Source organism: Lactuca sativa, chromosome 7 (genome assembly GCF_002870075.4).
Source record: "Lactuca sativa cultivar Salinas chromosome 7, Lsat_Salinas_v11, whole genome shotgun sequence".
NCBI classification, from domain to species: Eukaryota; Viridiplantae; Streptophyta; class Magnoliopsida; order Asterales; family Asteraceae; genus Lactuca; species Lactuca sativa.
Window position 1 is genome coordinate 80,644,030 of NC_056629.2, and position 26,835 is coordinate 80,670,864.

The 26,835-nt window shown below is 40.5% G+C and overlaps 2 protein-coding genes across 2 annotated transcripts; one reads left to right on the top strand and one right to left on the bottom strand.

Moving 5' to 3' along the window:
* The first annotated feature begins 10,219 nt into the window (after nucleotides 1-10,219).
* LOC111913960 (uncharacterized) lies at nucleotides 10,220-12,064 on the top strand. The gene is made up of 3 exons (XM_023909674.1): nucleotides 10,220-11,000; nucleotides 11,061-11,647; nucleotides 11,978-12,064. The coding sequence occupies exons 1-3, from the start codon at nucleotides 10,220-10,222 to the stop codon at nucleotides 12,062-12,064; spliced, it is 1,455 nt and encodes a 484-aa protein (XP_023765442.1).
* A 10,155-nt stretch (nucleotides 12,065-22,219) lies between these two features.
* LOC111914004 (glutamate--tRNA ligase, cytoplasmic) lies at nucleotides 22,220-25,584 on the bottom strand. Its single transcript, XM_023909742.3, has 7 exons — nucleotides 25,429-25,584; nucleotides 25,080-25,252; nucleotides 24,659-24,758; nucleotides 24,402-24,555; nucleotides 23,194-24,293; nucleotides 22,655-23,122; nucleotides 22,220-22,588 (listed from the first exon to the last, which is right to left on the bottom strand). Exons 2-7 carry the CDS (start codon nucleotides 25,214-25,216, stop codon nucleotides 22,373-22,375), a joined length of 2,175 nt encoding a protein of 724 aa, XP_023765510.1. The 5' UTR covers nucleotides 25,217-25,252; nucleotides 25,429-25,584; the 3' UTR covers nucleotides 22,220-22,372.
* Nucleotides 25,585-26,835: the final 1,251 nt, after the last annotated feature.

A 26,835-nucleotide genomic window follows, 5' to 3' on the forward strand; every position in this document is an offset into this window, starting at 1 on the left:
TTCTTTCCCTGATTATTTTTAGCTTTTCAGCAGTCTGATGGACCATTTCGGGTCCCATAAACTGTTTTTCTCCAGCCTTAAGCCAACAAGACGGCGTACGACACTTCTGTCCATACAAAGCTTGATAAGGTTCCATCTTTATGCTCGAGTGGAAACTGTTATTGTATGAGAATTCTACCAAAGGTAAATGTTCATCTCAGTTACCTTGGAATTCCAGGGTACACGCTCTCAGCATATCTTAAAGCGTTTGTATCGTTCGTTCGCTCTGACCATCAGTATGTGGATGGTAAGTTGTACTCAAACACAACTTCGTACCCAATTCCACTTTTAGACTTTTCCAAAACCTTGAGGTGAAACGGCTGTCATGATCCGATACAATCGTTAATGGAACACCGTGAAGCCTCACAATTTCCTTCATGTAAGAATTCGCAAGCTTTTCCATGGACCACTTCTCATTGGCTGCTATGAAATGTGCATTCTTAGCGAATCAATCAACGACCACCCAAATCATGTCGTGACCATTTTTCGTTCTGGGCAGTTTAGTGACAAAATCCATAGCAATGTCTTCCCACTTACCCATAGGTACAAGCAAAGGTTCTAAACTCCCGTACGGCTCCTGATGTTGTGTCTTAACTCTCGCACAAGTCACACACTCGGCCACATACTTTGCAACATCAAGCTTCATCGTCGGCCACCAGTAGTAGGGTTTAAGGTCCCTATACATTTTAGTGCTACCGGGATGAATCGAGTACATGGTCTTGTGAGCTTCTTCCATCATAAGATCTCTGACTCCTCCTGTCTTAGGTATCCAAATCCGATCTTGGAACACCTTCAGTCCATGATTGTTTATACCGAACACCAACGTTTTGCCCAAACGTTCTTCCTTTTGGTCATTCTTCTCAGAAGCATCCTCTTGAGAGATTTCTTTATACTTTCCACAATGGTCGAGACAACTTCTATTCTCAACGCTCTTGGCCTTTTTCTTTCAATATTGACTTTCTGACTGAGAGCATCTGCGACAACGTTTGCTTTACCGGTATGGTAAAGTATCTCACTGTCGTAGTCCTTAAGTAACTCTAGCCAGCGTCGCTGCCTCATATTCAATTCTTTCTGACTAAAGAGGTATTGGAGACTCTTATGATCAGTGAAGTGTTTGCACTTCGTGCCATAGAGGTAATGCCTCCATAACTTTAGAGCGAAAACCACCGCTGCCAACTCCAAATCATGAGTGAAGTAGTTCTTCCCGTGCTCTTTCAGCTGTCGAGATGCATATGCTGTCACCTTTTCTCTTTGGGTCAAAACACAATCCAATCTAACACCAGACACATCACTATAGACAGCGAAGTCTTCGACTCCATTAGGTAAAGATAAAATCGGTGCCTCACATATCTTCCTCTTTAGCAGCTCGAATGCTTCTCTGCGCTTATCACTCCAAGCATAAGCAACTCCTTTGTGGGTCAAAGCTGTTAATGGAGTAGCGATCGAAGAAAAGCCTTGGATAAACCTTCGGTAATACCCGGCTAATCCCAAAAAGCTTTGGATCTCCGTGGGACTCTTCGGTTGCTCCCACTTCATCACAGCCTCAATCTTTGCTGGATCAACCATTATACCTTCTTGGTTGACCACGTGACCCAAGAATTGGAATTCTCTAATCCAAAAATCACATTTGGAGAACTTAGCATACAGCTTCTCATTCTTCAAGACTTCCAACACTTCACGCAAGTGTCTGCCATGCTCCTTTTGGCTTTTCGAATAAATTAGAATGTCATCTATGAACACTATCACAGATTTATCTAGGAACGGATAACAAACCCTATTCATTAAATCCATGAAGGCTGCTGGAGCATTGGTTAGTCCAAATGCCTTAACCAAAAACTCATATTGTCCATATCGCGTTCTGAATGTAGTCTTCTCTATATCCTGCTCTTTCACCTTCAGCTGATGATATCCTGACCTCAGATCGATCTTTGAAAAATAACTTGAGCCTTGTAGTTGATCGAACATGTCATCAATCCTTGGCGACGGATATCTATTCTTTATTGTTGCCTTATCGAGCTCTCTATAATCAATGCATATTCTCATACTCCCATCCTTCTTCTTTACAAATAACACTGGAGCTCCCCAGGGTGATGAACTAGGTCTAATGAAACCTTTGTCCAATAACTCCTGAAGTTGAATCATCAGCTCCTTCATCTTCGTCAGTGTTAATCGGTAAGGTGTTTTTGCTTTTGGCGTCGTCCCTGTTAACAACTCTATTCTAAACTCCACTTGTCTATCGGGCGGTAATCCGGGAAGATCTTTGGGAAATACTTCCGGATAATCACACACCACCGGAATATTCTGCACCTCCTTCTTTTCCTTCTTAGCATCGATAACGAATGCTAGATATGATGTACATCCCTTGGCCAAACACTTTCTGGCTTTCATTAGGGAAATGATTCCAGAATTTACTTTGTGTTTGTCCTCATACACCATAAATGACTCTTTTCCTGGCAGGTTTACTTTTACAATCTTCTTCTTGCATAGTATTTCAGCATCATTGGTGTTAAGCCAATCCATTCCTAGCACGATGTCGAAACCGTTTAGTTCGATAGGCAATAATTCCTCGTGGAACTTATTCCCATTCAATTCAATAAGACGTTTTTCATACAATGGCTAACAGGTACAAACTTGTCACTAGCAACTTCGACTAATAAAGCATTATCTAGTCTATCGACATGCAAAGCTAGTTTTCTACCAAATTCATGCGAAATAAAGGAGTAGTTGGCTCCACTTCTTCGTTATAATTCGGATTTCGGCGTTCTTTATATATTCGGAAACCTCATTTCGACCACTAAAACGTTATCCATAGATATCAAGCTTATCTAACATTTCATTTTGACGCTCATTCTTAACCTTTATTCAATTAAGACACACAAATAAGCACAAAACACATAATACTCAAATAATACACTTCTATTATTTCTAAACGGATTACAAAGGTCAACCAGACTATTACATCGCTAATAATGACAAGCCCAGAAACACGGGCGTTACACCCGAATTACCAAAGTAACCTCAGAAGTCAATTTGGCCAACCTTTGGTCAAAGTCAAAGTCAACGGTCAAGGTCAACAGTCCCTGTTGACCCAACTCGTCGAGTACAGCTTATAGACCCGTCGAGTTACTTCAGAACTCATAAAATCACGAAAATCCTAGTCAACTCGCCAAGTTATTGAACCACTCGTTGAGTCCATACAGTGTCCAGAAGATCGGGAAAACCCTAACCAACTCATCGAGTTATCTCACTAACTCGTTGAGTTCATGCAGAATCCTGAAAGTGGAAAACCCTCATCCAATTCGTCGATTTTACTAAGCAACTCGTCGAGTTTCTTCAATCCTTTTCTCACTCAGACGCTTTTTAGTGAAACCAAGGCTTCAAACTGTAGATCTGGACTCCAAGGGTGTAGTTACCACATAAATTTTCTAATTTTACATGCATGCAAGGCTTCAAGAAGCTAAAACACTCAAAACTAGTCTTAGGAAGAGGTTTAGGGTATGGAGAAGGCCCAAAGCTTCATAAAACTTGAGTCTTTATGTCCATGAGGACCTAGAGGAGTCCAGATCTGAACTCCTCACTTCAAAATGTGCTCAATACCAAAAATGCCTCAAGAACAAGCTAGAAATGACCCTAAACTCTTTAATGAAGAGATCTAACAAGAAAATGATCAAGGTAATGACTTTTTACCTTCAAATGAATGCCAAAAACAAAGTAGATGTTGGATCTACAAGCTCATTCTCGTTCCAAGCTTCTAAATCTTCAAGTCTCTTCAAGAAATACACCAAAAACACACTTTTAGCCTCACACACACACTCAAAAAGTAGGTTAGCTTGATTGGGGTTTGATTCTGGACGTGAAAAGTGGTAAGGAGGCTGGAGGGAAGGATTTAATGTCCTTTAAATAGGGTGCAAACCCTAAAAATTAGGGTTTTCATGTCCAGCCTCAACTCGTCGAGTTGAGTCCTCCAACTCGTTGAGTAGGTTTTAGAATCCACACGACTTTATTAGTTTCTACACGATGAGTTGGGGCAGCCAACTCATCGAGTAAGTCTAAAAATATGAATATAAAAGCTTTAAAATTTACACCTGGGATTCGGGGTATTACACATACTCCAATAACGGAAACAAACCACAGGATACCCAAGTGAGAAAGCCTTAAGCAACATCAATTTCCATGATAACCAAAATAAACAATAATAAATAATGTTTACCAGACACCCCTCGGGCTTAAAGGCCATGCAGGGCCATGAACAAACTTGCAAAAAAAATGAAAAACATTGTTCAGAGACAATGAAGACTCAATTACTGTGAGGGGAGAAGAGGACCAACACACCCTGGTTGTCACACCCCAAAACCGGAACGGCAGAAACATTCGGGGGTGGAGGACGTCATGTTTAGTATCACAAGACATGTATCATAGTAATCAAAGTAATGAACAACCATTTCATTAGAAAGAAAGTGTTTACAAAGTATGTGTTCACAAAACATAGGATACATATGTAAATAACAAAACAAGACTTGAAGCTATACTGCTCCATCTTCTGAACTCCCAGTGCGAGTACCTGTCTACTAGTTTCCTGAGAATACAAGTTATTTTGAATGAGTTGATCAGCAAGTAAGCTGGTGAGTTCATAAGATTTTAGCGATGTAAGAAGTTGTAGAAAGCTTAGTAAGATGTAGTAAGTTGTAAGCTTTGTTTAGAAAAGTTCGCATGTTCCTCCAGAAAATCCAATATTTCCTGCTTTGATGAAAGATAAGTAAAAATGACTCTACAATCCTTTCTATGAGTACTAAATGGATACAAGTTATATAAAACTCAGAGTAAACAAATAATCGATTGTGTGTATCTTCCCTAAACCCACCACCAAACAAGGAACAGGAAATTAGGCGGATGGCACACATCCTATTGGTTGTTAGATCCTTGTTGTATATAACCCTGGCGTATTCACTAGGTACTCACGGAGTTAACTGTAATAGTTCATTTATATTTGATGAAAAGATTCTTTAAGAAAACCCTTATTTCTTATAATAAAATAGTAACGACAGTGGTTCCTTGTATAATCACTTAGTTTATACTAGCTATATATAATCTAATATTGAATAGATAGTTAATTGTGTGAATTTTCCCTAAGCCCACAACCAAACAAGGAACAGGAAATGCGGCGGAAAGCACACATTCAACTACCTATCGGGTATTAATTATATATAACCTTGATGTATAAACTAAGGTATTATAGAGTTAACCACCTAAGGTCCTTTAAGTTTATACTGGTTTAATAAAATGGATTAAACTCTTTACTGGTAAGTTTCTAGTTTTGTATATCAAAAGTTCTATCTGAAAAGTATGTGTTGTACTAGAAAACTGTGCATTGAATTAGTATCCGATGACCTGGCCCATACCTGGTACCCCTTATGATTACTTAGTGTATACGGAATATATATATATATATATATATATATATATATATATATATATATATATATATATATATATATATATATAGTAGGCTGGGTGAATCTGCTCTAAGCCCACAACCAAACAAGGAACAGGGAATGAAGCGGAAATTACGCATCCTACTACCTGACAGACCTGATTAATATATATCCTCGAATGCATACACTAAGGAATCATAAGGTTAGCATTATGATCCTTTTCTACTGAATGTACTAGACTCGACTGTTCTGATTGTAGTTTGTAAAATGTAAGTTTTCCCTAGTTTATACCTATCTTAACTCGAAACTAATTTGCATTAACTTTCAAGTGGAACTTACACAATATGAAAGTAATGGGAAAATGTAAGTACTCAGTTGTCTTTTAAATTGACATCCTGGCGTACTGATTTCCTTAAAACATGTTTGTTTTAGTAAGTTCATAATGTGAGGGCTAGTACCCATACTATACGCTCTCCTTGTCGAGAGATTCTAGGAACCAAACGCGACTTCCGCAAACCAGTTGCTAGGCCGTGTAATCGACATTAAAGTTATGTGATCATGTATACCCAATTTAACTATCACCTTTTGTTTAGAACAATGAGTTAGTGATTCATTGGTATAATTAGATCATGTAGTTGTTCCATGTTATAGCAACTTAGTATGTTCGTTCTGTTATAGTATCTTGTAGGGTTTCAAAGCACTCCATGGATGATGACAATGGGCCCCTTGATGAAGTGTAGGTTAAAAGCCTAAGACTTGTCTTTTCCCTATAAATAGTCATGTATTATTCATAATTAGGGTTAAGAGTGAGGCAAAATGTAGCCGCCACATGAGGTTTCTTATGTAGTGTTAGATTCTTTAGTCTATGCTGAAAGTGTAATTTATTCCTCTTGTTTTAATAAATCGAGTGATCATTCGACATAATCTTCATATTTGTGTTTGTTCTTATTTTCCGCATCTTGTTCATCAAATCTCAATTAGGGTTTCAATCCCAACAAGTGGTATCAGAGCGGGTCTTTGAAGATCTATTGATTTTTGAAGTATCGGTTCTTGATTTGATGATTTTCTTCACAAGTTATTGAAGATTGTTGGTGTTTTGGCGACTTGGAATCAAGCTTTCTGTTCAATCAACTGTTCATGAAAACTTACTGCTCATCTAGTATTGTTTTTGTTATCCCATTCGATTTTCAGTTCATATTTTTGATTGGATAGGATTATTTGTTTGTTGTCAATGGATTTGTTTCTTTTGTTTTAATCCATTAATTCAATTCTACTTTTTTCCTGAGCCCAACTAGTGTTGTTTACTGTTCACTCTTGAGTCCAATAACTTTATTCGCTGATCGTTCCTTATTGCATTTGAAATCACCAATCACGCGTCAACATATCTCGAAATCCTCTGGTTAATCTAAGCATTTTGTTCTTATGTTTCACTTGATTTCATGATTGATGACTCTGGTTTAATTTATTAATTGATTTGGTCTTTGAATCCAATTTCTTATATCTAACTGTGCGTAATTTGTTCCCATCTGAGTTCTTTTAACCTGTTCAACATCGATTTTGTTTTCTAATTGATAATGATTTTTCTGGATATTATTAAACGTGAATCATCTCTTGTTATTGTTAAGTTCGATTGTGATTTTGGAGTCCAAAATTGTCATTTGATGTTTTTCAGTTTAAAGAAAAGATGAAGTATTGTCAAGAACAGATGAAGATGGTGATAAATTCGATTGAAGTGGTGTTCGATCTTTAAATCGATTTGTGAAAATCAATTTGGTGTTTGTCAAGTATTGGGTTCCGGTGGCCAACGTTTTTCAAGATTCAATAAAGGAATCTGGTTTGATTTACGATTTGGAGACTAAATCGAAATTGTGAAAATTTTGTTTGAATTTGCAACGATGATGCAATTGAATGCTTAATGCAGGCGATCAAAACGATGGTTGTCTATTTGTGATCGGAACGAATGGATTATGAACACAATCAAAATGAAGGAATCAGAACAAATACATTTTCCGTATCTTGATGTGAAAAGTCATACCAGAAATAGTCAAAATTGACTGTGAATTGGGTGGAACTATGAACGATTGTCATGCGATCCCTCAAACATCAGGAGAAAGCGAACCTATGATTGGGTTCGTTTGTTATCCCTGGAATGAAAGAGGGGAAAGAGAACCTGTGATTCGGTTTGGCTAAGGTTTTGCTTTTGTCATAAAATCGGATTCACATCGTGATGCTTGGAACGAACTTACATTCGCTTTGGGGGTATAATCAACGGACTTGGAATGAACTTGGAACGAACTTGAGTTCATGTGATTGTGCTTGGAAAAAAGAGGGGAGGACCGAAAGCGAACCTGTGCTTAGACCAAACATGGTTTCGGTTCAATGAACCTGGAGCGAACCAAGGTTCGGTTGGTTGTGCTTGAAACGAAAGTGACTCAAATTCGCGTCTTCATGATAGGAAGCGATGGAATTGATTGGAATCGATACTTTGGTTTGCGTCTACAATTTGATTCGTTCCAATTGCTCTTTTAATCACAGATAAATTGGGGAAGAAGATAAACATATTACACTTATGGTCCCTGAAACTTGGGTGATTTGACTCCTTTGGTCCCTATGCGTTTCATGCCTTGGCAGTTTTGGACCATTTCCAGATTTTGTTACAAATAAAGGGGTATATTGATGCAGAATTACCATTCCAGCCCCTGAGTTTCTGGAAAGTGACAATTTCAGCCCATTTTTCAGAAAAGTTTATAAATTTTAGGGCTGGTGAACAGTTTTGAATTCTTTAATATTTTTTCGTAAGCAGAAAATTAAGGATTTCATCAAGTCTTGGCAGTTCGAAAAGTCATTTTTTGTGATAACGTCAAATTTTTCACGACTTTTTCGGGTTTTATACTTCATTGTATATATCATTTTGTCGCGGGGGAGCACAGTAATTTTTTTATCCATTCAATATCATTCTCATGACCATTTGAAAGCTTTATAATCATGTTTTCGATTATAAATCGGGAGAGAATTTGGTATGGTCATTCGAAATTGGATTTGTGACTTTTCAAAGTTGAAGATTTTTTATAAAGCTTGTGGTAGAATTATGAAGGTAGCTTTTACAGCGGAACTTCTTCATCGAGCTCTGCTAAAGCTTTTATAGAGAAGTATCCTTTACAGCGGAAGTTCTTTATCGAGCTATGCTAAGGACTTGTTATATCTCCGACTTCTTGTATATTCTCGATCAAGTGGCATTACGAATCTTAAAGTTTGGGTTGTTACATGATATATTTTGATGGCGTATATCATTAGCTTATTTGAAGATCATTGTGAATTGGAGGGGGGCTCTTCAAAGACAAGAAGTGATTCGGTTTCTTTGTTTTGAAACGGGTTTTTATGGCGGGTTTGGTTTTCATGAAGATTTTTTGGGATTACATTCGAAGATGAAGTTTAAAGACATTACTTCAATGCTTGATTTATATATCCTAGAGCCCGTGTTTGAAGACTATTGAAGAATCAAGATTCGTGGATTGCTTCATCTATTCCTCGTTGCAAGATCTTTTTATTTGCTAGATGCTTGTTTTGGAAGTTAAAGCATTGTCATCCATTCCATACTTTGAGGGGGAGATTGTAGGGTTTCAAAGCACTCCATGGATGATGACAATGGGCCCCTTGATGAAGTGTAGGTTAAAAGCCCAAGACTTGTCTTTTCCCTATAAATAGTCATGTATTATTCATAATTAGGGTTAAGAGTGAGGAAAAATGTAGCCGCCACGTGAGGTTTCTTATGTAGTGTTAGATTCTTTAGTCTATGCTGAAAGTGTAATTTATTCCTCTTGTTTGAATAAATCGAGTGATCATTCGACATAATCTTCATATTTGTGTTTGTTCTTATTTTCCGCATCTTGTTCATCAAATCTCAATTAGGGTTTCAATCCCAACAAGTGGTATCAGAGCGGGTCTTTGAAGATCTATTGATTTTTGAAGTATCGGTTCTTGATATGATGATTTTCTTAACAAGTTATTGAAGATTATTGATTCATCTTACTGTTCATCTTCCTCTCCAAGCTTCAAAAATGGCAGACTCCTCTTCAGTTCACGAAACATCTGTTCGCCAAACCCTCCTCACCATCAAACCTCAACAAAACCTGATCATCGATCTCACTCCTTTTGTCTATGAACCCTACATGTTGTATGCCGTCGAGTGTCTCAAATACTCACCTCTTGTCGACGCTCTGTCAAAAGTTGAAATTGTTCCCATGTCCTACCTGTCACTCATCTATTCAACTGCCTACTACGACAAGGTTCATGAAAGGATTCACTTTGAAATCCATAATGAGAAGACTTCCATCTCCAAGCACCGCTTATGTTCCCTAATTAGTCTCTCTCAAGAACCAACTTTGGTAAACCCTGAATCAATCACTACTGGTCAACTATTCTTAATGTTTTATCAAATGCGGTACATTGAAACCCTAGCCACCATTACCAAGTTCAAGAAGTCCTGCCTTCCTCCTCAATGGAATGGCCTATTCACTCTACTGTTCAAAGGACTCTCTGAGCGAAGCGCCGGATCAGATGGAAAAAGCAAGTCATTTATGACTATGCTTTATGGTCTATATCACGGGATAGATTTGGATTATGGAACCATCATCTGGAAACAACTGGTTCAAAGCTTGGTTTCTTCATCAAGACACTTAGAGATCTCCTGTGGGAGGTATTGGTCCATCATCACTAAGTGGGCAATGGATCGTCTTCACGTTCCAATCATGGCGGATTCTCTTCTCTCCTCCATCGCCACCTTTCACACAACCATGATTATCGTTACAGATCCCACTAAGTTCTCCTTCATTGGATCCATCCCTGACACCATGCTTGCCCGTGTGTCTGCAGCAAGCAATGTTCTGCAACAATACAGAAAGATTCCTTCTTCGGGTCCAAGGGAGCTCACACCAGCCATGGTTCGCTCCATTAAAGAGGCTGATAAGCCAGCAAAGAGGGGAAAGAGAACCGAAACCCAAAAAAAAGGGAATGTCGTTAAACCAACCAAGGGTCAAACCCCCAAGAAGAGAAAATCAGACAAAGCTGCTCCTTCACAGCCTAAGAAGAAGCAACAGAAGAAGCCCGCTCGGAGACTCATACTCCAATCTTCAAGCGATTCAGACTTAGAGTATGTTCCTCCCCAAAACAAATCTACTGCTCCTTCAGAATCTGACAGCGACAGCTCTAATGATGAGGCTTCGGGTCATGGTGATACCCCGCCTCGCTCGCCTACCCCAGAAATTCCAGTTCGCTCCCAATCTACTTCTCCTCCACCTGTAACCATCCCAATATCCATCCCTCCAATATTTCTTATCCCTACCTCTCAACCATCAACCACTATTCCCATCCCTACTCCAATCTTCATAGACACTACCACTACTACAGGGGCTCATTCTATCGCTCCCACCCCACCTGTTACAACCGAACCACCAGTAACGACCGAACCTCCTACCACTACCAAACCCTTATCACCTACTCCATCTACTGACACCACCCCAGTTCTAGGCGGTGAGGACTTGGAATTTGATTCCACTTATTTCAGTCCTTACCGTGTACAAAGTGATGAAGACGATGATGAACCTATTACCAAGCGTCATCTCAAAGCAGTCAACGATAAACTTGATCAACTGCTTTCCTCCTCTTCCTCTGGGGCTTATTCAAATGCTGCTCTCAAGGCATTGTTCTCCTCTATTGGTCAAGAACATAATTCCTCCCTTACTGCTGCAGCTAAGGCTATAGAAGCCTCAGCTTCCCAATGCCAGAAAGCCTCCCTTGATGTTGAGGTTTCCACCAAGGAGTGCAAAGAAGCGACCGCAAAAGTCGATAAACTAATTTCTGAGGCTCACTTATTTTTAGATTCTTTGCAGGTGGCTGCTCAAAAGAATTCTCAAACTGTGAATGCTTCGGTTGATAACCTTCAGTGTTCTCTTCAAGCTGAACGGTCCAACCTTGAAGCTGCACGACAAGCAATCGAAGCTTCCAATGCCACTCTGCATAATAATGTCAATGATGGATTGACCCAACTGAACGCAGAGTTGGCCGTGGAAAATCGTATCATGGATGAGCTTGACAGAAGAACCTCTCAGCTAAAGATGCAGAACCTCAAGCTTCGCACTGCCACAACTGAGCTCAATGATTTGAAATCTGAGAGAGAGGTTATCCGAAGCTCTGCTAGCGATGTACACTCCATTTTACTTCACCTCCTTGAAGCCCATGATCCCATCATAACCATTACCATCCGCAGACATTTGGCTGACAAACTCAGTCCTGCATTGGACATCCTTAGTCATATTGAGGGTGTTCCGGTGACTGGTGTCCAGCCGAAACAAGGGGGAGAGAAGGTAGTAACAAAAACTCAACCACCTCCTGAACCAAAATCAACTACTGAACCGAAGGTTAATGAAGCTTCGGTCAGTAATAGAGACAAGAAGAAGAAGAAAATAGGGGAGGATGACACTGATAGTGAAGAAGATGTTTATGAAAAGGATCCTGCTAAGCCTTTTCAGAAAACAAAACCTTTTGATAAAGAGCTTGAAGAAAAGTTTAAGAAACAAACGGCTGAGCTTGAGTAGAAGCAAAAGGAAAAGGAGCTCCTGGAAAAGAAAAAGTATGTTTTTGTTGAGTGGACTCTTGATTCTCTCCAAAGGTGTGCTATTGATGAACCAAGTACACATTGGCTTGAACCTGTGATGTCGTTCGGGCTTGTAAACTCTAAGGATGAGCAGTTTGATATGCCAATCACACGAAAGGCGTTTATCTTTCACTGCTTCAACTCGACTGTTGCCATCCCATCTCCATACCCAAAGGTGGATCGGGATCTATTGAAATTCTATCTGGAGTTTGCTAAGCCTAAGTACTTGACCTGGAGTTCGCAGAAAATCACAACTGTCAAGGTACTTAAGCTCTATACAGCAGGGAAGTTTGTTAATGTGAAATTCAAAGTGACTCGAGGATCTGAAGGCTAGGTTCACAACTTCACTCTTTTTGATCTACCGAACCTCAATCCCCACGACCGGATACTCCTCAACAACATCTTACTGTTAAATCCTCAGGAGTATCAACCGATCATTGACCATATCAAGCGAATGCTTGTCTGCTACATTCACGAAGTAGCAAAAATGGATCAAGAAATCTCCTCAGCAATTCACAAGCGAACAACGATCAAACCAATGGGAAGAGTTGGCGATGTTAACTTGATGATCAAAGGGAAGATTGATTCGAAGTACCACAATGTGATGTTTATCAGAGGCGAAGGTCAGAAATGCCTGTTCCCTCTTGTTGACAAACACCTCTTCTCAACCGCTTGCTTGGAGCACATTTTGAAGATTATTCAGAGGTATAATCAGAACACAGCAGCCGACAAGAAGATGTTCACTGATATGCTGAGATGGTACATTCAATTTCGACAGACACTTCTTGCTATCATCCCTCGGCTGTTCAAGGTGGTAAAGACTGTGAAGCCAACTTAGAAGAAATAATATCTCGCCTCATTTGACGCAAAGGGGGAGATTGTTGGGCTTATAGTGTTGCGTCATGGGCTCGGTCCTTAACCCAGTTTTGGTTGCCGTTTTGGGCCTGTCTAACCATTCATGTTTTATTCTAGGGTTTAGTATTTAAGCTGCATGCATGCAGTCTTTGTGATTAACGCTTTCATTATTTTTTTCTCATTGAGTTTTTGTAAACCCTAGCTCTCCTCTACAGTGGAAGTTCTTCATCGAGTTCTGCTGAGGTGTGACTATATTTGAATCATAAGAATAACGTTAATTCCATTCTCTGCTCATATTATTGTTGTGTTTGTTTTGTTTGAACTTCATCTTTTTACCTGTGAAAGATCTAATCGATCTGAGATTTATTCCCTTCATATCTTAGTATGTTCTTCATGTTATTGTGTATTGTATCTAGTATGAACTAAACCTCTAAACTATACCCCTTATAGTTTACTAATGTCATACTTGAACTATTATTGAAAAGACTCATTTTACTACTAAGTTATGCTTGTTCTTTAAAAATGGAGTTTTGTTAAACTAAAAAGTAACATAACTTTAAAAGAGTTTTTGAAATGTTTTGATCACTTATAAAAGACATAATCAATCCTTTGAAAGACGTTTATAACAAACATTTACACAATTAACATTGTGTTCAACTTGTATTCCCCTCTCCCCTTTAAAAGTATTTAAAACGGTTAAAAGATTCATTATAGGGTATGAACTCATCTGATGTGGGTGATTCAAACGAATATGTGTGTAAGGATGAGAAGTTCCACGAATGAAGTCCTGAGACTTAACGAGTCCTAAATGACATATATGGCAAGTATTTGCATGAATATAGTGTTTATCAGCAACTATTATGCAAGGAAACACTCCAAGGGCCTAAGGGACACTTGGAAATGGAGTGTAGAATCACATGTGATTGATTAAGGGGTGTTCATGGCCAAGAAAAGGTGTTTACGGCCACACCATAAACCCTATGGCCGTAAACTCACCAAATTGTCAAATTTTGGGTCATAATGTCAAGGAGTTTCAAAGGTTCAAGTGTTCTAAGGGTTAGCAAGGGTCTAAAAGTGTTTAAGGATCAAAACATCACAATTAGAAGGGTTTACGGCTAAGGTGTAAACTCCTGGCCGTAAACTCTCTTTGATGATGAGTTTGATGAAGTTTTAAGGCTATGATCTAGTGTTTAACATGCACTACTAGATGATAGATGGAATACTCACACTTTGGAGGGCCTTTGAGGAGTTTTTGGCCACCAAGAACAAGAGTGTGTTCTTGGTGTTCTTGGTGAAAGTTGAAGATCTAGCCAAAAGTTGATTTACATGGATGAAATCAAAGGGTGATTCAAGAGTAAAAAGGATAACAACAACTAGAGAGAAGAATCACTTACATTTTGGAAGGATCGGGAATGAAAATCTTGATGATACTTGAGAGAGAAATCAAGTGTTCTTGAGGTAGAAATGAAATAATGAAGAAAAGTTGAAGAGAATGAGTCTTATGGGAGGATTTTACGGCCCACCGTGAGTTTACAGCCGTAAACTCAAGTTTTGTGGTCGTGAACTCTTTTTGGTGGTCCTAAGGCTTGAAATGTTGCACAGTGTCTCTAGCAGGTACATTCTAACACTCATTCCTTTAGTATACCAGGCTTAAAACCCAATAGAATGACCCTTAACAAGACTAGAAGGCAATAAATTTTTGGGTTATCACACTGGTCTGCTATCCAAGGCAGGTTCTTTGGAGTCAGAATCACTACACAGCTGAAGAAGCTTGGTGAGGTCCAATTTGCCCAAAAGAAGGTATGATGTGAAGTCTATTTCAGCAAAGGCCTTTACGGAAGCATACATCGCGTGGGCAGATTGGGTCATAACATTTGGCTCTGACGAATTAAAATTGTCGGCAGCCGACTGCTTCTATATTGCCTGCTTACCGCTATTCATACCATCGGTCACACATGCAACCTTCACGCACCAAATCCCAAGAGAAAACTCATCGCTTTTAACGACACAATCCACCACACGGACCACCCCCTTCTTGAGGACCTAGGCCAAGTCCTTCTCTAAAGCTTTCCTTTTTAATGCTTAAGTTGCCAACTATTCGCTCTACTACCTCAAGTGACCTTCCAACGTCTCCTTATTCGCCTCCAAACGTTGCACCTGTTGAGATAGGCGATCCACTTCCCTATCCAGGGTCGCCACTTGATCCTCGTTGGCGGACTTCTCCCTAGCTAACACTGTATATCGCTCATCAAATTTATGTCTTTCATCTTCAAATAGCCATGCATTCTCCCCAAGTTCGTCATGTTCATCCTTGACTATGGCCAACTCCGCCAAGTCGGCTACAATATAACAAAGACGATCGGCTGCAACCACCAAGTAAGGAGCAACTTGAGTCGTGGCCTACTAAAGGTCGCTTGTCATGTGGAAGTAAGAAAGGAGGTTCATTCATTCCAATGTGGCCAAAGGAAATGTATACGACACCACTCACGGGCACTGGCCAGTTCCATCAATAGTGACTTATGGGTGAGATTCGACTCAGGGAGATATACACTAGGAGCACCCAATGATAAGGACCAGCGCCAGAGAAAATGTCACCCTAGATGGTTAATAAACCAGAACCTAAAGTCGTACCCCTCACCCCTCCTTCTGACTGACAAGGCAATTCAGTTGCCCTCTGCTTCACTCCCTCCAATGGCTGAGGAATGTCATCATTAGCAATATCGATCACCAAGGGGGATTCCACGAGTAAAGAATCGATGTTGTGTCTCTTGCACAAGCTCTTACCAATTGCATTGGCACCCACACTGTCAGCAAGCGTAGAATCCACCGATGCCATCCGTTGTTTGAGGGTCACCCATCCACTATCGGCAGAAGACCCCTTGGTCGAAAGGCCCTCAAAAAAGCGAGGTAGCAAACCAAAACCGAAAGTGTTGTGATATGTCACCAACTTAAATCTGTCTTTCCGAGTGGTGGAAATGAAGAGCCTGAGAATCACTGCAAAGAAAATAGGATCGTCAGTCGTCGTCCGGGAGGTTGTCCCGAAATGAGGCTCCAACGATCAAGTTAGTGAGAGTAAGAGAGAGAGTGGGTTTAAAGTGTAAAGAGAGTGTTAAAGGGTTTTAGATCTTGTCCCCTTCTCTTGGGGGAAAAGGGTGACTTTTATACATGTGGTTAAGGGAAAAAGATCCCCGATAGTATCATCTACCTTTTTAGGTTTGGTAGGGGCTGAGGGCTTTTGATTGGAGGATCATGTTCCATGGATGCTTGTTCGTTATTGGTGCAGATTCTGACAGAAACGGCATCCAGAGCACTACACTTGTCGCTCTGGTGAACTCTTGGTATTTTTTTCTTCAATGTTAGCCTTGGCGCTTGGGCACCCAGGAACGGATACGGGGTCTCGAAGGCGAGGGCGAAGGCCCGGCGTTAGTCACACATTGCTCCTTGGCCGATCCAGAGTACTACACTTGTCGCTCTGGGGAACTCTTGGTATTTTTTTGTCTTCAATGTTAGCCTTGGCGCTTGGGCACCCAGGAATGGATACGGGGTCTCGAAGGCAAGGGCGAAGGCCCGACGTTAGTCACACATTGCTCCTTGGCCGATCCGTCTGTCGAACTAGCAGTTCTATTATCTTTGACAGATTCCCGTTGGGATACGTCAACAAGTTCCCTAGTCTTATAGACGTTAGTGTTTTCTTAGGGTAGCGGAGTAGTTCTAGCTTAGATCTGGACACATGTTCGACGGGGATGGTTTTCTGGCCGCAGTTGATGTAACAGAAGCGTATGTGCAGACAGTTTTCATCATCATAACCGCTTGGGCTTCCCAGTTGCATTTAAAACTTCCTTATTTGAGTCGGTTCCCTTTTTCCTGGTTTCCCTCGCATCTACCACTTCCTCTTTTCATTTCCTTCTGCTCTTTCTTTCTTGTCGAGCAATGGCTTCTTCTAACACTGGAATCGTTCTTTCCCCAAGTGAGTTTTCGAGTTTGCAAGAGCGGTTTGGGTTTCTTCTCAAGCATGAAATAAAATACCCTCGAAGTGGGGCCATCATTTCTCGTCTGCCGGAGGGGCTGAGGAAGCGGACGATGGATTTCTTTGACAAGATTATGCATCAATATGGACTATGTGTGGACGACCTGACTCTGAACGCCATCCACAAGATCGTCAACTTCGAACTTGCTTGTTGGACCCTTGGAGTTTTGCCACAGTTCTGGGTGTTCAAGGCTTTCTTCAATTCCTCCACTCAGTCCAGTGCCTAGACTTTTTCCCAGTGGAGGCGTGTTCATGCCTTTATCATCAATCAGAAATCTCTAATGAAGAACTGGCAGGATCTGAGGCTTTTGGTGAACCGTAATTTTTTCGGTTTCGGTTATCCTCGCTTGACCACTTTCTCTGATCAGGCTCCTGAACTGTGGGGTGCCAGTGCCACTATGGCACAAGCATTAAATACCATCTGCATTAACGGCGAGGATTCGGAGGACCACATGCTTGTTACGGTTGGGATGAGTGCTGCCTGGAGGACCCGAGAGATGATGCCCCAGTTCTACGTCGAGAAAGACAGTAATCACTTCTCCTCCCCCCCCCCTTGGTATACTCTCGCTTATGTGTTGTGTGAACTATTTTTGGACTTTTCCTCGCTTGCAGGTCATGAGAGGATTCTTCCATTCGAGATGGTATTGAGGGGCTTTTATCAAGGCGCCCTACAATATCGGGAGGTGCCCTTGGTTGAGTTGCTTCCTCCGCCAGTCATTCTTGACCGTGATTTGGCTCTCAGCAGTCCTCCTATCGTTTCTTCATATAGGTCTGATTCTCCTGCTAGCTGGTGTTGGTTGATGTACCTGTTGGCGGTTTTTCTCGTGAATACCCCCTACCTTCTGATACCCAGGGGGAGGATCCATCGACTGGTTTAGTCCAGTGTAGGACCCGCGTGGCTTTTAAACGGCGGCTTTCCTGGTTGGACTCCTCGCAGGTGGAGTCTGTCGAGTCTAGCTCCTTGGGGAATCGTCTTTTAACAGACATAATGTAGGTTTCCTTCTGGGGGAAGACACGGTAGTTGTGGATATCCCCGATGATGACGCTTCAAAACAGTCGGAGGGGGTGAAAGAAGGGGCGACAGAACTGCCTCGTAACCCCAAGGAAGAACCGGTAGATACTGTTGTCGAAAGCGTTTTTGATGTGTACCAGAAATCCGGTCATGAAGGCGCTCCCAGCTCACCAGTTCTGCTTTTGGCTAGGGAAGACCCTACTAAGGCCTTTGTTCCTGTTCCTCCGGCAGCGTCGACCGTGTACGTGCCCGGGTGGGGGATAACTCGCGGGTCTCACCTTTCCCAACACGCGGTGGCATACGATTGGAGTCATCATGCTTCCCCCCCCCCCACCCCGCGCCACCATCGAGTCCTTGGACCTTCTCTTGAATGCTCATCTTTCTAACAGTCTCTTATATGCGGCTTCCCAGGTTAGTTCATATATGGTTGCGACTGCATCTCGCCTTCGTCAGGGCGATTCCAATTCCGGAAAGCTCGTTCAGATCAGGGCTGAGCAAGATGATTTGAGAGCCGAGCTACTGGCGTTAGAAGGGGAGAAGCGTAAGTTCGAGGAGCGCTATGATCTCCTGGCGGGGGAGAAGGCATCTCTGGAGGCAAGGTCGTTGCTTTGGACGGGTCAGTGGGACGTTTCTCCCAGCGTATCGAGGTGTTGGTGGAAGAGAAGAAGACGTTTTAGGACCAGGTGGATCACGCTGATAGGAATTTGGGGGAAGAGGTGGCGAGGAGGAAGAGCGTGGAGGATGATCTGGGGTGGCTGCTTTAGAAAGGAATTTTCCATTTTGTGGACAAGGTGGTTGAAAGTTCTGAGTTTGAGATGGGAGTGAAGCGGATGAAGATGGCGTGCATGGTCACATGTGTGGAGAATGGCAAGAAGGAGGTCCGGGAACAAGTCATTACTGGGAAGTTTGTCCATAGGGAGGCAATTGTTACCACAAAGCATACTCAAGCGGTGCATGTTGCTATGAAATCGTTTATAGAGACAGACTTTTCCTCTTACCTCCGCCTGGGCGAGCTTGACATGGCATGCCTTCTCCAGTTGTGTGATGACTCTGACACCGAGGATAGTAAGGTCAAAGGTGGCTCTTCTCATGTTGGTGCTTCCCCTAGTAAGTGATGGATTTTATTTCTTCTTTGAATATTTCAAGACAATGTTTATGTTTGTTGGGTACTTAAACAATGTTTTGCTACTTTTCTTTGGCCCTGCGTGCTCTTTGTACAAATCCCGAGGGGTTGTCCGAGTAGACGATTTATTTTGTGTATGTTAAATTCTCATTCTTTTGGTCTGTTACATTATTGTTTTGTGTTGTCCTTGTGCTTGATGGTTTTTGTTGGCCATCTTTGGCTTGAATTCTTGCCAGAGGTTAGTGTCACCCTTTTGGGGGTGGCTGTTATTTGTTTTGACGAGTTTTGATGACCCCGAGCATCTGAGCCTGTCGTTCGTCCTTTGGCCCTACCTCGTAATGTGAGGCTTTGGCTGACTTTTAGGTGCGGGCCCTACCTGGCCTGCTTCATTGGAACATCCCTTTTTAGCTAAATGTCTTTGTTTTGGGGCCTTTCTTATGCCCCAGTCCAAGGAGAGTTGCACTCTAGCCCTTTTCATCTAAACCAGACCGAGATCGTCACCTTGATGTCTGGGAGTTTATATGTTTCAAGGGAAAGGTTATGATCCTTTAACGCCTCTTGTTTGTCAAGATCAGTAGTTGCGGCTCTACTGACCTTGTTGACATGTTTGTTGGGGGGGGGGGGGGGGGGGGGGAATTATGAGCCCTTGGGGCTTACATTTGTGTTTTCCTCCATGATTTTATTGTTTTGAGACACAGATGATCAGTCCATTTTTGTTTGTCGTTTGTACGAAAGTATATTGATATTTTTCATTCTAAATTTTCATTGCATATATATTTTGTTTGATGTCTTGGAGACACCTACATCATTTAGGTAGGTATCGGGGGTTCGATAGCTGATCCTATTCTACTTTTAGGTCTTGTATTGGCTAGTTGGGGTGTGATTATCCTATGGGAGTTTGATCATATAGCCCCTTCTCCTGATTCCTTCCAAGCTAGGACCATTGGCTTGGGCCTGGCGCTCCCAGCTCATCGGGATGAGTTCTTCTTCTTCTTTGTCCTTTTTACTCTGTGCCTTTCCTGTGCATACATGTTCTCTGATGTTTGCATTCATGTGACTGGCTGTTTCTGGGACAATCATCCTTCGAAAGAAGATTTTCAATCTCTCCCATTCTCTAGTGTCGGTTGTTTGGTTAGTATCTTTGGGAGGTTTCGTGTCATCTGGTGTTGCGTTGTTGTTATTGATTCTGTTTTTCGCGGGGTTTTGGACCAGGTGTCGTCCTAGGGAAGGCTTCTGCCAATTGCGGGCTCTTGTTGTTGCTGGCAGCCTTCTGTCTGTATCTTCTTTTGCAGGGTGGTTCCTTGTCTTTCCCTCCCCAGCTTTTGCGATCCCTTGGTTTTATTTTCTGTCAGGCCTCTTCTTCATACTTTGTGTCTTCACTTCGCGAAGGCGCGTGGGCATGCTTAGTGGTATCCAACCCTTCTTGGTGTGCGTGCTAACAATACGCGATGTATATGGCGTGGTAATGTTGTTGCTACCGCACCCTCCCCCCTCCCTCGGGCTACAAGTCGGGGGCTTGTGCTTGTTCTTCTTATCGGGGGTGTAGGTGTCTTTCTTCTCGTCTTTGACCGTTTTGGATGTGAGTATCATGGTTCGTCTTCTTTTTGGGATGCGTGCAGTGGCCCACACGGCAATTGCCCGGAGTGGCCTTGCTCGTTTTTTAATGGTTGTGAACATTGCTGAACCTTTAGTTGTTCTGAACTTGATTGTGCCATGTATTGTCGATCGGATAGCCTGTAATTGAAAAAGAGTCGGGTGCCCAAGGATTATATCGTTATCGGACCTTTGCTTGACTACCAAGAACTCGATTATCCTGGTTACTTGTTCTTTCCCATCGGCGCTGATTATAGTTAATGGTAGGTTTATGGTGCCGAGTGACCACAACTTGTGTTCCGTGAAGCCAACGAGTGGTGCCTGGGCTGGGGGTTTTAGGTTCCTTCTCTAACATGGCGGGAGTTGCTTGCAACGGTGTTCTTAAAGGATATCGGTGTTGCTACCTCCGTCGAATAAGGCTCACCAGGTCTTATGTTGTATGACTGTGGCAGGGATTATGATTAGATATGTTGGGTCCCAGTCGGGCACTCGTGGGTCTGATGGCGAGAAACTGATGTTTAGAGTGCATACGGGTGGGATCGCATCGCCTTTGGCCGGCCGTTGGTACTTGTCCCGATCCTTGGGTCTCGCTATTGTGAAAATCTCCTCTTTTCTGATTGGTTGTTTGCTTGCATCCTTGCGGGTTCTTCCATCATTTTGGTCAGCTTCGAACTTTAACCGTAAGGTCCTTGCTATTTCTGTTAGGTCTCCATTCAATTGCTTGTCCACTACTTCTCTTTTAAGTATCGCATATTCTTCGGTGTCGTGTGTTTTGATCTTATGGTATTCGCAATATTTGTTTTTTTCCTTCTCCGTTCGTTGTGGGGTTTTTTCTACCGCGTGTACTTCCAACCCGTGACTCCTCGGATCGTCTTTGACGAACGGGCGAAATCTGCGGGAAGAACGTCTCGAATGTCTGCTCTGTTTGTCGTGGTTTTCATCGTTGCGCTCTTTATGGTCGTGGCAGGAGTAGGAGTCGGCTGATTCTTGTTTGGGGTATTCGATGACGTGATTCGTACAACTGTTTATTATGATTGTATAGTACAATCCTATAAAACATAAATCACATACAGAAAAAACTATTGTGTACGATCTCATTTCATGACCCGATTGCAAAATTAAAACGACTATTCTCAGTGAAAGCCTTAAAGGAGTATCATGACACATTTAATGGTATCAATTGTACATTGCAGCTCTTACTCGGTGATGCATTAATTTGTTTTATTACAGGATTAGAACATGAGAATGTTTAACCCGGCTGCTATGCAACAAGCAAGCCTATGATCTTTTCAAAATTCATAAAGCTAGGTGATCTCATGAAACAAAGGAGAAAATGCCCCCAAAGATAAACCTACTACTGAATCCACACTTCACAAATTGTAATGAAAAGTTTGTCGGATATATTCCAACATACCACAACCAGGGGACTAAACTATTCTCTAATCCATACAAGGCCGATCCAAACTTACAGAAAACAACTAAAATCTTGTAATAATTGCAATATTAAAAAGGGTAATAAATATCAAATCAAATGATAACACAATCAGTCCCAAAATCTTGTAATACATGTTTACTAACAGATCAATTCAACAACAACCCAAAAAATGAAGCTTAGAAATGGTAGAGAAATGATGAGTTATTATTTGGTTGCAGTTTGCCGCCCATCTGGAATAGCATAGAGCACAATCGGCTTTGAAGGTCTTATGAAAGGAACATCACATCTAAAGTAACCTTTCCTCTCCAATTGCACTATGTCTCCACGTTTCACATTTCTCATATTTGAATCCCCAACAGCCCCTATCTCTTTCTTTGAATCCGTGTTCACCACATCCACAAAATCCTCATCTTCTTCCACCTGCATCAACACACAATTAATTACAAGGGCATTTATGTCTTTTCACACACAAGACAATCATCATACCTTCTTTTTAGTGATTAGGTATCCAAACTCCACAAGAGACAATGGAACAAGCTCATTAGTCTCAGGCAACCACGTGAGTTTCAGTTTCGTGGTCTTAACCGATCCCTCAAGGTGCAAAACCCCAATTAATTCCGTCACATTTCCGTTTTCGCCCTTCTTGATTTCTTTAACAATCGCATTTCCCCAGTCCATTAACGTAATTTCCTCGTTAGGATTTATAGCCTTCGCATCAACTTGTTCTATCCAAATCTTTTTTGTAAAAGTGGTGGCTTTATCCCCTGCAGCAGGGTGCTTCTTGTGTTTTGGGACCACACGCACAAATGGCTTGTGGGGCCCATCTAATAAAGTCAACAACACACGGTTTTCTTCTACGATTGCAGTGTGTCTAGGGCAAACAGGGTCAATGATTCTTTTGTTGATGTTCCAGAGCTTATCCCATTCCATTAGATTCAGATTCTTCGATGCCCCCTTTGAAAAAAAAAAAAAGTATTATTTCAAGAAAATGAAAATGAAAATGTAAATGTAAATATTATGCTTACTTGTTCAAGTATAAACTGAATCAAAGCCTCGATTTGTAAACCTCTGCGAACAATTCCTTGAACAGTTGGAAAACGAGCATCATTCCATCCATCAACTTTTCTATTTTCAACAAACCAAAGTAATTTCCGTTTACTTAAAAGTGTATAAACCATATTCAACCTGCTAAATTCATAAATATGAACTTTTCTAAGCCCCATATCTTCTTGAACCTGGAAATACTGAGGATTTCTATCATGATACTCACTAGATCTCAATGCGTGTGTAATCCCTTCATAAGAATCAACAAAAGGACACGCGAAATCATACGTCGGATATATTTTATACTTGGATCCGATTCGGTGATGTGGCATTGGATTACACCGATAGTAAACCGGGTCCCGCATTGATTTATTTGGATCTTGCATGCTTGGAAATTTTCCCCTTAAACAACATTGTAATCCTCTTTCCGTTCCGAGGATCATTTGATTCCATAGTTTGATGTTTTCATCAATGCTCTGATTCCGACACTTTGATTCTATTCCTTCCATTCTCTCGTGTTTCATTTGCTCACGTGGGGTGTCATCGATGTAAGCTTTTCCTTCTTTGATCAACTTTTCAGCCATTTCCATGAGGATTTGAAAGTAATCGGAAGTATATGTGATTTTTTCGTATTTTATTCCTAAAGTCCCGACATCTGTAATAAGACTATCAACAAATTCGTTGCTTTCTTTTGCAGGATTTGTGTCATCAAACCTTAGGATTATTTTCCCGTTGTATTTCTGAGCAAAATATTGGTTCAATAAAGCTGCTTTTGCATGGCCTATGTGGAGAAAACCACTTGGTTCTGGTGCAAATCTTAGACAAACTTTTCCCATTTCAACATGTGGAAGATCGACTTCAGGGCGATTGGAATTAACAACTCCATTAGCTATCTGCTTTTTGTTGGATTCATCTGTTACATTTGTTGAAGAACTGGGCTTTGATGAGTCTTTTTTCTTTGAAAATGATGAGGTTAGTTCATCTAAGACAGCAGCATGTTGTGTAGATATCATGGTATACCATCGACCCAAGTTTTGGTACTTTTTTGACTTCATTAAGCTTTCCCATCTCTTACCAGCCCCTGAAAGAAACATTTAGAAGAAATAAAGATGTAAAATGGATTCGTTTGATTTCTTCTACAACAAATAATGAAAGCATTAGCCATTAGGGCATGAGTAATGAGATTTACCTGCAAGATATGACCAGATAGTAATATCTGCAACTGATAAACTATGACCAATCAAGAAAGTGCGATGTAGCAAATACCCATCAACATACTTGCATGCACCCTCATATTCAGAACCTGAAGAGAAGATAGGGGCATACTCCAGCCACTCATCAATCTAAAAGGGTAAAAATCAACAGAATGTAATTAGTGATTCTTGGAACAAAAACAGAATATGTGCTTTAAATTGGAATTTATTTGAAAAAGGAAAAGATATTCACCTGCCCAGTTTCAAAAGCATCACGTTCATACAAGTTGGGAATGGCTGTTGATGTCCGAGCAAGGTACTTGAGAAGTACATTTGTTCCACGAAGCTTTAGCCTAAAAGAGAAAAACTTGAGTCGATAAAAACTGAATATTGCTAACAGAAGATTCTTGGCGTGAATAACAATGTCAATTTCGATAGCTCTAAAATTCATTGCATCGTATACTTTGCCTATCAAGTATTTCTCAAAAGCAAATATACTTACATTAATCTTCATTGGAAACACTCTATTTGAGTAACATTATCCCAAGAGAACAATTACTCAGGAAATGAAGGAGTATATATCCGGTAACTTCAACCAATTTTAGTTTTGGATGTATTAGCTGAATCTAATCTTAAGTTGAATCAAAGAAAATAAGGATCTGAATCTACGATACCCGTTGGTTAGGACAAGCACAGGCGGAGAGCCGGCCGTGAGAGTTGGATTCACCGTGAGAGAAACTCCGGCGACTTTGGCCGTAGCAAGCACGGACAGAGGAGGAGTTGCGTCGGAGGCTATTAGCAGCTCCATCATTACCTAGATCGCTTCTCGATTTTGTTGTTTGCTAACCTGTGAAGAGTTAAAAATGGAAAATCCAAGTTCTGAGTCGAGTGGATGCAAACTAAAAAGCGATGTTTACGCGTTTAATATAAGCAATCAATCTATTTCTGTTATAAAACCTCATCCAAACGAGCAAACAATCTTAAACCCTAATCATCAAAATGTTGGGTTTGCCTGGACCATACCTTATGTTTCTTTGCGGTGGCAATGGCCTGGTGTGAGTCTCGAGAGGCAACTGGACCGGAGACGAGAGGTGGGCGAGAGACAGAGCTTTCACGAGGATGGCGTGAGAGAGACCGAGGTCAAAACGAAAAACAAAAGTGAAAGATTTGGCCCAATCACTGAAGGGCCTCAATCTGATACCTGAATGATGATGATATAATGGTTTTAAAATATGGGCTAATTTTCTACTATAAGATTTTGGTCCATAAATCGTTTTTATTACAAAAATAAAGGTTACGATATTGTTTTTATAAATGGTTTTTGATTACAAAAACCAAAAAAAAATTGCAACATTATGGTGGGAACCTATAATAAAATTTGCAAGAAAAATATAGTTTAGCATCTCATTTTATTTTATAAAAATAATGGTTTGTTTAGTGTGATATGTAATGATAATGGAATATATTTATGAAGTAATGGCACTTATATGAAATAGATCTGTCGAAAACAACCAGTCTAAATAAACCGATATGTTATGATTTGGGTAACTTGGTTCAAGTTAAGTGGGTTTCAATTAAGAAAATTTGGGTAAGCGGATGAGCTTCACTTTAGAGTGCATATTACCCCCACACCCTTTCACCAATAATTATTTTTTTCTTATATATCACTGATTTAAAACATTATATATATATATATATATATATATATATATATATATATATATATATATATATATATATATATATTGTTATATATTTCAATCAATTTATGATTTTAACTTATGATTTTGACATGTATCGAATTTTGTTATGATTTAGAGACCATTATGTGTTTTTTTAGTTTTTGTGTATTCACATTTATCTAATTTTGTTATATATTTCAATCAATTTATGATTTTAACTTATGATTTTGACATATATAATTTCCCTAAAAATATTTCTATATGAATTACCAAATCCAAGTACTCCTCGAGTACTCGCTACTCGGTAGTCAGCCGAACAGGTACCGAATAAAGAGTTCTACAACCTTGTGTGTGTGTGTGTGTGTGTGTGTGTGTATATATATATATATATATATATATATATATATATATATATATATATATATATATATATATATATATATATAACATAAATATATTATTGAAAGTAAGATTTAACAACATTACTTAATAAAATACAATTTCAAATGGTTGAGTTTTGTATGTTATATAAAATTGTTGAGTATATATAGAATAATAAATAAATAAAAATTTAAAAAGTGGTCCCAATGGGTGTCTTGAATGCAATCCTAAATGCCCAAAGAGCATCATCTAACTTTTCTACCCAATCTTTCCTATGACTGCCTACCGACCTTTCCAAAATTCTTATGAGGGATCTATTCGTTATCTCGATTTGCCCATTCGTTTGCGGATGATAAGGTGTTGAAAA